At 40.8% G+C, this 13,075-nt stretch overlaps 1 protein-coding gene across 1 annotated transcript; it reads right to left on the reverse strand.

Moving 5' to 3' along the window:
* Positions 1-628: 628 nt before the first annotated feature.
* On the reverse strand, positions 629-12,598 carry LOC103918560 (pancreatic lipase-related protein 2-like). Its single transcript, XM_009325917.1, has 12 exons — positions 12,559-12,598; positions 11,587-11,741; positions 9,880-10,005; positions 8,198-8,332; positions 6,268-6,376; positions 5,514-5,630; positions 5,310-5,432; positions 4,315-4,433; positions 3,351-3,480; positions 2,962-3,073; positions 1,783-1,950; positions 629-692 (listed from the first exon to the last, which is right to left on the reverse strand). Exons 1-12 carry the CDS (start codon positions 12,596-12,598, stop codon positions 629-631), a joined length of 1,398 nt encoding a protein of 465 aa, XP_009324192.1.
* Between the last annotated feature and the right edge of the window lie 477 nt (positions 12,599-13,075).

The raw sequence follows: 13,075 nt of genomic DNA on the forward strand, positions 1-13,075 counted from the left end.
AATGAAACAGTAGCCAGGTGCTGTGACTTAGCCGTTTAGTTTCTTCTGAAGTGGGGAACACTTGAGGTTTGGCTTTGCCTGTTGCTTCCCTAAAGGTGCAGTGTCCAAAGGGCTGTTCTGACCTGCTGAAGAAATATCCTGGTCTTGTTCTGTTCCTGCCTCATCCCACAGCAGCTTCTGAGGGCAGTGCTCTTGTGTGGGGTTGGAAAGTTTTGAGCAATAGCAGAGGCTGAGGAAAGGAGGTGTTTGGGACCATTCCCAGCCCCAGGGGTGTGATGAGGTAACGTGCTGCCTCAAGAGTGTTTGACAGACAGAAAATCTGGCAAGTTATCAATGTGATGGGAAACAGTTCTTACCTGCTTTTCTTGAGGCACTAGTAGAGTAAGACTGTGCAGTGTTATAAATGGATTTTAGCATATATGATTTCCAGTTGCTTCCATAGTTCCACACACAATAAATGTTCAAATGTGAAAAACATTGACAAGTGTGTTTGCAAAGAACTGAAAAAATAAAGGAAGCGACAGGCAGTTTGTGTTTTTCTTTAATGGCCTTGTGTACCAACATTCCCATGCACAGGACTGATTGTTTGCTCAGCTGCTGTGTACAGAACCGTTGGACTTGGTGACCTCTAGCAAGGTGTAAGTAACTGGGGAACTCCATATGTCACAGTTCCACGGCCGCAAAAAGTTGACCTGGGAAGAAAAAAATACTTGAATCAAGATTTACTTATCTATTTTCCACCAAAGAAAAATGAAAGATTGTCAGCTGTCACTTTGAGGGTTGTTAGTTCGATCCATAATCCCACTTAAGTCTTCCTAAAAGCCTGCTGTACAGAATATTAGCATCTGCATGTTAACAGTAACAAGGTGAACTTCCTTCTTTTGGGGACCAGCTGTAAAATTTGAGTTTTAATACATGAATAAAATTAATCTCTAGATTCACAAATATAGAGCTGTAGATAAGAAGTCAGAAAGGCATCTTGTTAAGCTCACTTTATTTAGACCAGGTGCTTAACTAGATTGCCCAATCGAAGCTTTGCAGCTTTTTTTTAGACGCTCACACTGAAAGGGATTTCATCAGCTTCTCTAAATAATCCATGCCAATGCCAAAATATAAGGAAGTTTTTTTTTCCTAATATCTAACCAATATTTCTTCTGTTGTAAAATACATCAGTTAAACCTTGACCTAAACCCAGTGGATATGTAGAATAGTTGACTGTGACCCTTCACAGACAGCTTATGCATATGTTTTTATGCTCCTCTCCAGGCTTTTCTTTATTGAGAAACACATTTCCTTCAGCTGCTCTACACAGATAAAGTTTTCTACATCTCTTTTGCAATTTTTCCAGACTTCAATCTGTGTGCATTGTTCCTGAAGTATACTCTCCAAACTTGAAAATGACTCTGCTTCTGGTTACAGTCTTACACCAGTTATTCAAATTAGAATAATTACTCCCTGGATCTTCTATACAATACTCCTGGTAATGCACCTGGGGATAAGACTCGCTTTATCTTGGTTTGTAATTGTTTTGCTGTGGCAAAACAATATACATTCCAAATTATTCACTGCTGTATTCCTTTCCAGACAGTTAATCCCTGGTTTGTACTCGAATGTTTGATTTTCTGTCCAAAGTGTAATGTCTTGTCCTTGTTATTACTGAAATTCACATTGTCGATTGCAAGCCATGTGTCCAATTTATGAGGACCATTTTTTCAATCCTGTCTCCCAGAGTTTTTGCATTCCTCTCCCATTCCTTCTGACCTGTAAAAGGGATATACTTACCTATGTCCATCTTCTCCGTGAATTATATTGACTGTTTCTGCTCCTACTCTTGCCCAGAGCAGAGTAAATATGGTTTTATTCCAGAGAAATTCAATTTTTTTAGTATTTTTCGGGTTAATTTCAACATCAAGGTATTTTGTATAAACTTGATCTTGAGAGAGGACTCCGCTGCAAATAGAACGAAGACAGCAATGCTAAGTTTAACAGTTTAGAGATTACTGAACTAGATCACATTCTCCACAAGATTTGGGGGTTTCCTCTTCGTCACAACAGAAATTTGCACTTTTGCTGTTCTTTGCAACAGCACGTGACACTGGACCAGGACTCTGAACAGGGAGAGGATGAAAAACAATACTGAAAACTTTAAACGTGCATGTGGCAGGAGACCACCGAGACATGATAAGGGTGAGGCTGGAGCTGCCTCTAGCACCCAAGTGTGCTGAGTTTTGCAGGTATCGCTGCAGGGAGAGCTCCAGGCAAGGCTTTCAGGGAGGATGTTACAGATAAGCTGCGAACTTCTGTGGGGCTTTGCTCCGCACGTGCACAGAGGATGGTGGGAGAATGCATGGAAGTGCTTGTTTCAGAGCAGGTACAGAAGAGAGTGGGAGCTGCTATTTCGGTGGGAGATGATACGAGCTGTGAATAAAGCCCACTGGCCAGACTATATAAATGTGCCACTCATGTAGTAGTGATGGTTTTTTAATATATCCCAGGCAGGAAGGAGCTATCCACTTTGCAAATTTGATAAGTTCAGGCATAGGATTGCCTTGCATAAGATCATACAGCAAGTCACTGGCAGAGCAGAGAGTCTTGTCAGCACGTGGAGTGAGTATGCTGACATGTGTGTTGCCACGCTAGTGTGGGAGCAGTCGTGCTACAGTGCATGTGAATTGGGTGAGCACTGTATGAATTATGTGCATTCCAGAGGTGTATGTTTATTTTTTTAAGAGCAACTCAGAGAAACATGGAACTCATGAAAAGGAAGTGACTTCCATTTCATATTTACAGCCATCCATCTGCCCTCATGGGTCTTATCTATGTGATAACTTCTTTCATATCTGATGTTAAGTAGAACTTCTGTAACACAGAGTGAATGTTTGCACTGCTTAAATATGTGGAAAATGTGTAGATTAATGTTAGCAGCATTAAATGCCATAGGGAAATATTAATTTATCTTACCTGGCAATTTCATATTCTTTTGCGTTCCCCTGTGTGTCATGGAAAACCAGGTTTATGTCCCCCCTCATTTTCTTTACACCAGACAGTTTGATAAATACTTTTTGTCTCCAAGCTGCATAAAGAAAAGCAAAATAAAACTAGATTGTCATTGATATGCGAGATCTAAAAATGCTAGTATACTGGAAAGTTCTTTTTTTCCTAACTGGAATTCATTCATGTTAGTAAATGAAAGACTCGGTGAGCTTGCATTTTGATAACTAATGTAGCATTTTTTTGTCAGAGATGTTAGCAGTTGTTTTTAGAAGCAACACAGGTGCATGGCTGTAAATGACATCAAGGCAATCACGTTTCAAACATGTGAACATCTGTAACAAACCTTCTCCACTTACTAGCAAAAGGTGGGTCTGCTGCTGTATTTAAAAAATACTTTTGGTTTACCCTCTTCAGTTTAGCTGGGAATCTGTCAGCATAGTGCCCCATCATTGGACATTGCTCCTGTGGACATGGGAAACAGTCTCCCTAGGGAACATAAGAGCACCAGTTAATGAGGAGGTTTGGGGTTTTTTGTGGTGTGTGGTGGTTTGTTTTTTGTTTTTGTGGTGGGTTTTTTTTCATCCTAGCTCTGACAAAATTAAGGCTCAAGATGCTGTTTTGATCTTGCAAAGCTGTGGCAGTGCTGTATGTTGTCATATCTTACCACCAAAACCTGATAAACTTGTTTCAGATAACAGCCCCTGCACCCATGCATATACCAAGAGGGTGTAGAATGAGCAGGTTTGATACCTGTGTGGATGATGGTCTGAAACTCCCTAGTTCAAATATTTTTCAGCTAGAGTCTAGGACAAAATATAAGCCAATTTTACCCTTCTAGTGGAAGGGAACTTGCCTGCATTCACATTGCAACACTGTACGGGGGGAGTGGTGAAAGGGGGCATCATTCATAAGTGCATTTATTTAGGTGCTCTAATCAGTGCCCAGTGTAAATTAGAGAACAGTCAAGGATTCTGGAGGCTCCAAATGTCTCTTCTTCCAGCCAGGAATTAGTAGGATAGATCTATGTAACCTACGTGCTCTTTACATAAAGGTTTAGGGTGAGAATTGCATGTGATTTAATTTTTTCCCCCCTATTTTGGGGATATCATCTGTGCTTCAGGATTCATTTTCCCAGAGTGGAGTAGCTGATGGAGTCACTGTGCGCTGTGCCTCACTGCATGCTTCCTCCTACCAAACCACACCAAGAGAGCACAGTCACCCGCATCCAAGTGCTCTGCGCACATAGCGGGACCTATCATGAGTGCAGAGACCTGGATTATTTTCTTTACAGCTCACCCATTCCTGGGCTGACATACTTACTGACTCAAAGGATTTGTATGTTTCACAGGGATATCCAAGGTATCCGGTGGGATAGAGGATACTTTCAAAATAAAACTCATGGCTGCGCGAGTGATGGCACCCCCCAACGATTGTAGCATCTGTCGGAACAAAGTTTATGAGCATGTATGAAATAACCTCCTGTTATCCTGTACAAGAGTTGCACTTGCCTCACCATGGAAACAGCCAAGGCACAGAAGAGCAGAGTAGTCTTGTAATAATTTTTCATCTGAATGTACACATTTCTAGTTGCAGTAGAAGTTACTGTTTTGTCTGTGTTTTGTCCAGAGAACTGTGTGCCAGTTACCCCAAGATTTCAAGTGAGATGTATTATTCTGCTATGGTGTAATAGTCCCTTTTAAGAATACAGCCATATATATATATATATATGAGATGTCACAGCAAGATGACATTAATTACAGTTTTAAAAGGCTTCATAGAGCAAAGAGGATCTATCAGCCTTCTGCCAACCTCTCCAAAGCCTGCAAAGAGAGAGGTCTCAGGTGGAGAGGCGAGGCATGTACGGTCCCTGGAAACACTGAGTGTTTTTGCCTAATTCATGCCTTGTAAGTGTCGGATGCTCTTTGCAGCATCTGCAAGAAACCAAAGGTGGTGGTGTCATGCTGCTGGTTTGGTCATGACACTGGCCTGTCTCAGCCTGGAAAACCTCCTGCTGGGGTTGTTGGGTTGTTGGACTTGCAGGCTCCCTGTTCCCTGCCTTTTTGTGTTCTGCAGGTCCAATTTCAAATTACAGAAGCAAAGCTTAGGCCTGTATTATACCTCCTTTCCTACAGTGTTCCCTGGGGAGCACTGTTCTGATCCAGCCTTTATTGTTTCTTATTTACTTATTTATGAGTAAACAGGCAAAAACCAGTTTTGTTTTGCTGTTTTCTCCCAAACAGACAGTTACTTTCACAGTTCACGTTTCAGGATTGAATGAAAATAAAGTACTATGCATGTTGGGAATGTATGTTTACCCGCAATGATAACTTCAAAATCATTTTGTTTCATTTCTGGAATTAAATCAGTGCATCCAGGCATCACAGTTCCTCCGTTTGGGTAAAAGTCCAGGTGACCAGTGGTGTTGTACATTCCAAGCCCTGAGATACACATGGAATGATGTCAGTGTCTCGGTTGACATGCCCATCCTTGTGGATATTTACTTGCACGTGAACACTTACCTATGGCAGGAAAGTGAGCAGCATTACTGTGAATAACATCAACAAAGTTTGCATCTGAAGGATCCAGTCTCACCTCAGGAGGAGTACCTTCAAAATAAGGCCCAGCAGGGTCTAAGCCTAAAAAACCCCCACATTTATTGGTTGAGGGAGGGAGGGAGGGAGAGAAGTGTTGCACGTGTTAATATGTCTTTTGCCAACTTACAACATCAGATATTCAGTAGTGCATGAGCCATGTTGAATAATAATGATGCAAATTCTAAGCTGAACTGAAAAAAATGTGCGATAATATGGTTTTGTAAACCTTTCTGCAAATTTATTCCAGCAGAAGTAAAATATTTTTTCAATAGCCTATATAATGGCATAGTATTACTATGAAGAAGGCATTTTATTATCTGTGAGCTTATTACCGGCCTGTAAAGCTTTATGAATAGGAAAAATCAAGGATTCTTGGTATGTTGCTTTGTCTTTGTGTAGGGCTTGATGCGACCCAGTGAATGACAGTAATGTTACAAACATATTAACAATGTATGTCCTTCCACTAAAGTCTTCCACTAAAGAGTTTTTAACCTAACTAGTAGAGAAAGAAGATGTAATAATTACCCTTGTTTCTGAGAAGCATAAGGTTTGCTTGCTCTTATGCAAGGTGTCTCCAGCACTGCCAATAATTTAATTCCAGTCTACAGACCAGTGTGTTGCAAGTTTCTTTCCTTTAGAAACGTGCTATGTTAGCCCTGCACCTTGGTGAACAGCCTACCTGTTATCCGTCTGATGCCTTGGATCCTTCTTCCCGCCTCTCCTGCAGCATGGGCTCCCAGACTGTGGCCAATTAAATGGATTTCGCAAGGGGAGTATCTGAAGATTTTCTGATCATTTAAGGTGGTGGTGGTGGGAGACAAGAACACAGGCTTTAAATACCAAGCAAAGAGGGTGTCTTACATTATGGGCCTTTGGGAACATCTAGACTGACTTCCCGCATAGTGAACAGGGTGTGAGTTCCTTGAGTTAATTATTGTTTAAATTACGCTAACTTGATAGAAAATGATCCAATCTAGAATTTTAAATGCCTAGTGGTGATGGATTCACTGTTGTAGTGTTGGCATATAGTTACCGTATTCAGTTACCCTTGGTGACAAAATATGAACCTTCTTTCTCATTTGGATCAGCCCCTAATTTCATCTTCCATCAAAATGATCTTATTTTTTCTTTATTTACTCTATTATGGAGCCCCTTTTTTTATCACGTCTGTTCTCCATGTGTCTGCTTAGAATATGTGATCATATCGCTCAACAATATTTTCACTGACAAGCTTAGGTGTGGCAACATTCATTCTCCTCTTTGCCAAGTGTCACCTGTACAAGTCCTGCACTGCTGAGATATTACACGTGTTGAAGGTGGAAGGTGATGGTGGAGATTAATCAGCATGTAGGCTGCATGCAGGGGTCACATTTCATCCAGGGATTTGCTGGGTTTTGTAATGACCAAAGACAAGAAGGATTGGTTGCTAATTGCTTGAGGTTTTTACACAAAGTTTTGTTTTGACACAAAGTTTTGTTTTGTTGTGTAATGCGTGTACCAAAATAAAAGCAGATCTGTAGTACCGGCCTGTCTGCCTTTATTGTTAGACAGCAGATTCCTCTGAATACGTTTTACTGCAGTACATCCATTTACAATGCAGCTTAACTTTTCCTAAAGTCAAACTCCAGAAGTTTGTAAATTGGGGAAAAGAAAAGAAAGTCTAAGGATCATTTATGCATTTTTTGTAACAGAAGAAAGAGAGGCCTAGACTGCAAATGGTGCAGTAATAGAGATAGTAAATGAGAAACTGAACCCATCTTCAAGTGACCTGGGATTTGTACACAAAGAAGGCGGATACAGAAGCAAATGTGTGAGGCTAGATATGAGTTTCCTAGGTAGAAACAGTAGATTGTACCCCAGCAGACTCTGGACAAGTGTTCTTTGATACTCAGGTGCTCGCAGAGTTGGCACTTAACCTTGTGGGCTCTGAACTGTCTCTTGCAGCACTTTAAGATGAACACCTAACTAGGATCAAGTCCATATCCAGGCAGGGTTCTGATTTTCAGCAGTTCTAAGTACTCATGAGTCTTTCTGAAGTCAGTGGGAAATGCTGATACTCTTAAACTTTGCAGCTGAGCAGTTCTGCGCTGCATGTGTACATGTGAACACTTGCCTTCAGGAACATGAGGTTCACAACTGGAAGGCAACTGGGCAGTTTATCGTGCCTGTAGACAGCAAATATGGCATTATCAAGTGAGCCAGCTCCTGCTCGTTTCAGTGGTTCTAATTAGCGAGATACTAATTTACTTCTAGCGTACACACATAACACTGGCAAAACTCTTGTAAGCACTGAACTGGTAGGCCTTGCCTCATTTCCATTGAATGCCTTCTTGCCTGTATCATCATATGGAAATGTTGCCATCTACTGGTCTTTAATTAATTGGCACCTCTTTTCAACCACATTAGCTTATTTTGCGTCTTTTGTGGCTGTGAGAAGTCCTTACAGAGTCGATAATTAGTATAATTAGCTGGATCTCAACTGCTGCATTGTATAGCTCTTCCTGAAGCACTGGCTGACCATACTGGACAAGGTTCAAAATCAAAGCAGCAGCATCATAACCCCACTACATCCACTTAAGAACTGTAGGTGGTAAAGCTGTGTCTTTTACCTGTAAAGTTTTTATGAAATAAGCAACCTCAGCCCCGATCACACGGATGTTGTTCACTGCACTGATGTAGGTGCCTTTTGCACCTTCTTGCCAATCGACAGCAATGCAGTTGATATTTTCCACTTCCAGTAACAGCTGATGTGGGAAGACATAAAGCAAAGTATTTAAGGAAACAAAAAACAAACAGAGATTCAACTTAAATCAGAATAAACATGGTAATATAATCATGGAACTTCTCATTCTTTACTAAACAGGACTCTTCACTGTAGCCTGTATACACTGAAACACAAATCTTCTTACAAAACAGAATATAGCACGCCGTTAATCCAAAAAGTATCAATTATGAAAGACTGTAATAAAAATATTTTACTTTATACAAATGGCTTATACATATTTGAAATAATTTGGAAAAGCCCCACAACTGCACAGCAGCTGCTTTCTGCAGTACGTGACTTTCTTTGAGGGGACGTTGGTAGTTTAACTGAATAGTATGGGAAGTAGACTTATTTACAAAGTGTCTTTAAAGCTGAGAAAGACATGACAGACTGGAAAGGTTTGGAGCAGAGTAGAAAGTTTCTATTTCAGGAAAGAAAGCTAATGAGTTGGTCACTTTGGTACTGGTCACTGTCTTGCAGAGATCAGTGATTTTTCCACTGGAAGAATCCTATATCAAACTCTGCAGCTATAGCTTTCTGTAACTAAGGCTTAGTTAAGGTTTGAGAAAGGAACAAGGAGTGGGAACAAAAATTAATCTATGGTAAACAGCTGAAAGTGAATGACAGGAAAATAGCAGCTTGAAGTGATAGTGCATTGAGTCCTGGATTCCCTCTTCTCCTGTAGGCACTACAAACACAGTTTGTAGTGTGGAGAGGTAGGCAGAATTGCTGTTTCTTTTCAACTGACAAAATTGGAAATTTAATATTCTAGATTAAAAGTTTTCATGGACTTATGAACAAAAATAATGATGCGGATCTGTGACTTAGTATTCAGTGGTCATCTTTTTCTAGCTTGTCCTTTTCCCTGACAGCGTGGAAGAAGCAGAAACTAGAGTAGATTTTGCTTATCTATCAGAGCCAAGGCTGTCATTGACACAGTACACTCCGCTGGCCAGAGTGCACCAGCTCTGTTTTGTGGTAGCTTCCACATTTCATATTTGAAATCTTTTTTTCATTGTACTCTGTAATAAAAAAAAAAAGGGGTTGCCTTTTTTGTTTTGGTTTTGTTTTGTTTTGTTTTGTTCTTTTAAGAACTGAATGGTGGTGAACCAGGATAGTGTTTGTAGATTGAAACTTGAGCTTTACAACTCAGGAAGGCCTTTTGGCTGAAGGATGGTTCAATTGCTCCTAATGGGAGCAGCAGTGAATTGGCGTGTCTAATGCAATATTCCGACACCGGTGTAGAGGCTGGGTACATCTGTGTTCAGCTTATTGCTTTGATCTGATCTGTAGGGTTTGGGAAAGGAAACTCTCTAAAGAAGCATAATGTCGGAGATGACCAAGAAGCTTTGACTATGCTGCATCTTCCAGAGTGGGAACATTTTGGCTTTTGTGAAATTTACTTCTTGGTTGGTGTCTGCTACTACATAATGAATTGCAAAATGGAAGGTGAATATTAGCGGCTAAAGGATACTGACAGATTGTAGTTACAACTGCTGATGGAAATCAGAGGATAGTCTCTCATACCAAGCACATTTCTACCACCCAGCCTTTTTTTCCAGTGCTGCCAAATCCATGAATGATGAAGGAGGTTTTCCTAAGTGAGGAAAAATGTGAGTTTTGGATGGTTGAGGAGTTTATTGCCGATATCACCTGCGTGGGAAGAAAAAAAATTAAGATGTTTTATCTATTTGTATTTTCAAACATTTTAAAAAAGTCAGCTAGGTCATCCCCTCTGTAGGGCTCAAGGGACTACTGTGAATGGGCAGAGTCTGTGATTTTTGGAATCCAGGGACCCCTGTATCTCGCCTTTCTCAGTTCCACTATGGTTTCCAAAGATGTGGTTTCTGCTGCTCCTATCTATTTTGCTTAAGGCAGGAAGAACCCCTTATGTGGAATGTGAAGCTGCCTAAAAGGGCCACAGTGTTGCACAATGCCGGTTGGCCTGACTTGGACAAGTTCCTCCAGGCAGCAACCTACCAGCTCCGTGTCTCCTGGTTCAGCTTGCCTTTTTACTGACCTCACCTTTGGCTTCAGTGTGCTGCATCTGAGCAACAGCTCTTTCTTATTTCTCTGGATAGATGATATTTCTATGCCAGCTACTCCAGAAGGGCTGAAAGAATTTCATGCAAGAACTGCGTGCAATAGGGGTGAAGTGGATCTTCACACATTGCTGCAAGCTGCTTAATTATATATTTTCCTTTTTCTCTGAGAATGATCTCTGACCGTCTGTATAGTTTCGGGCAAATACAAGGTCTGTGATGTGAGCTCAGGGAGTCTGGGCGTGGAAGGGCCGTGCCCTAGATCATAGATACATTTAAGGTTAGTGGCTGGGAAGTAGTGCAAGGTGTATTTTGACTTATTTTATCAACAACAGAAGTGCTGAGTAACCTGCTGCTGAATGTATCTTGTGTGCTCGCGTGTCCCTGCTCTGCAGGTCGTAAAAGTTCATTACAGCTATAACTTCTCATCCTTAGAGAGCCTGAGTTGGATTCTCAGCGTGGTAACCAGGATTGCTGTAAGCAATGTCATCTGCAATGGCAGTGATGGCATCATAGTTCATGCCAGAGGAATCCTAAACATCCCTGTACAGCTCAGAGGACACTAGCCCTGGAAGCCTGAAAGGGATTTAGCAGCTTCATAAGCATTTGCTGAAGTGATGTGGTCCCAGACCCTGATCTTACAGGTTCCTCTGCATTGCTCTGCTCAGTATTTCAGAGCATAAGCAACTTGAGTAGTTCTGTCTTATTTTCAGACTGCAGAGAGGCAGGTAAGAATGTAAAATCACTCAGATTTCAAGGTGGAATGTGGGTTTGGAAATTGCATAAAATCAGTCATCTTCAGACTTTTATTTTAAAAAGTCATAATATCTTCCTAGCTCAGCTTCCCTGTAAAACAGCAGTATTTGTTCTCCTATCTGAATACTCAGAAGGCTGTTTATTTGAACGAGTCTTCCACTTTCCTCAGAGACCTAAATACATGCAAAAGGTAGTCTGCCATAACCCATATCCTTGTGCAGGAAAATGCCAGGAAAGCTGTTTTGTCCTACAGTTCCTGCACAACATTTTTTTTTCGTGCTTTACCCCAAATAGCTTCAATGTACATTCATGACTGTACCTTCAAACTATCTTCTTATTCTGGCTTGTTTGCCTATGATAAGTGATGTAGACTTTTTAATGGGTTAACAAACATTTATAGGTTTAGTCCATCCTTGATGTTAAAAATAAATGTCACCTGTGAGTTATTTCCTGTTTCTCTGGTGTAGAGAGAGAAGCTGAGGTTCATATGTTCCGGAGAGTCAGGCAAACCTGTCAGAAGTCTCCCTGGTACCCCAGACCAGGGTGGTTCATCTGTAAAACAGCCAAGCCTGGGGTAGCAAACTTCTTTACCTAGAGTAGAAGAAACAACTTGTTTATATTTTGGACTTTCTTATGCCTGATGATAGAATTGAGACTACCACAGTCTGGAGAACAGAGAACTAAGGATTTCATTTTATGATTAATTTTGAAACCGAGATTGTTCTTGTTTCCTTTATGGATATTGCCTGAAGCAGATAACACAAGGCGAGCTAAATAATTTGAGGATAAACCAAATAAAGACCCAGACACTGCTTTGACACCATTTTCTAGGCTTGTAAAGGATTAATTCAATTTCTTTTAAAAAAGTCTTTTAAGAAATGCTTGTTAGAGTTGCTCCTGCATGCTTCCTACTCCAAAGCATTGTGTCTCTGCTCGTAGGAATGAACGATATCGACGCAGTAACCTTGTACTGTGAATGAAATGATAATTTCTTTCAATATAGTAGCTTTTTTCTAGATCAAACAGGTCTCTTGCTCACTTATGCTCAACTTTTATGTTTCAGCACTGTCTGTTGTGCTAAGCATCCTGTTGCTGAGCGGTTCTTTGTATACAGCAGTCATGTAAAGATAGCTCGTACACTGTCTTGATAGAAGTAGGACATGTGACTGAATTTCTCTGTGAGTTTTCAGCACAGCGTTATGTCTCTTGTATCCTTAATAATAAAATTTAGACAGAGCAGAGCCTTTTAGCATTAGTTCTATGTACATTAATAGACATTGTTATACAATGACACACAAATCATACTATAACTTCAACGTAAAAGAGAATACCAGTCATCATCTCCTATATATTATTTCATCTGAATTCACTTTCTTAGTGAATAGTTTTTATAGTTATAGTGTCTCACCTGCTACTGTGCCAAGGAGATAAAATGCAATAATCCACATTCCAACCACCTAAAGCAAATTGAATATACAGGTTAAGCATTTTATTTAGAGTGATTTGTCCTTTTTAAAAGAGTGTAATACAAAGAGAAATGCAAAGACCTGCACCTGAAGAAGAATAACCTCATACACCGGTCGGTACACGCTGGGCACCTATCAGCTGGAAAGCAGCTTTGCAGGAAGAGAAAGACCTGGAGGTCCTGACGGACACAAACTTGACTGTGAACCAGCAATGTGCCCTTGCAGCAAAGGCAGCCAGTGGCGTCCTGGGCTGCGTTAGGAGGAGTGTTGCCGGCAGGATAAGGATCCTTTCCCTTCACTTAGTTTTGCTGTTCTTTGCACTTCTTGCACAGCCAATACTGCATGCTGGTTGCTGAGGGAGTGAATCAGATCACGAAGTCTTGACTTTTGCCAGCCATGAGGAGATAGGTGGGAGATGTAGTAGAACAAAGACAGTGATACCTGTAACTTGGTAAAGCC

The sequence above is a fragment of the Pygoscelis adeliae genome, unplaced genomic scaffold (genome assembly GCF_000699105.1).
Source record: "Pygoscelis adeliae isolate BGI_AS28 unplaced genomic scaffold, ASM69910v1 Scaffold4, whole genome shotgun sequence".
In the NCBI taxonomy this organism is placed as follows: domain Eukaryota; kingdom Metazoa; phylum Chordata; class Aves; order Sphenisciformes; family Spheniscidae; genus Pygoscelis; species Pygoscelis adeliae.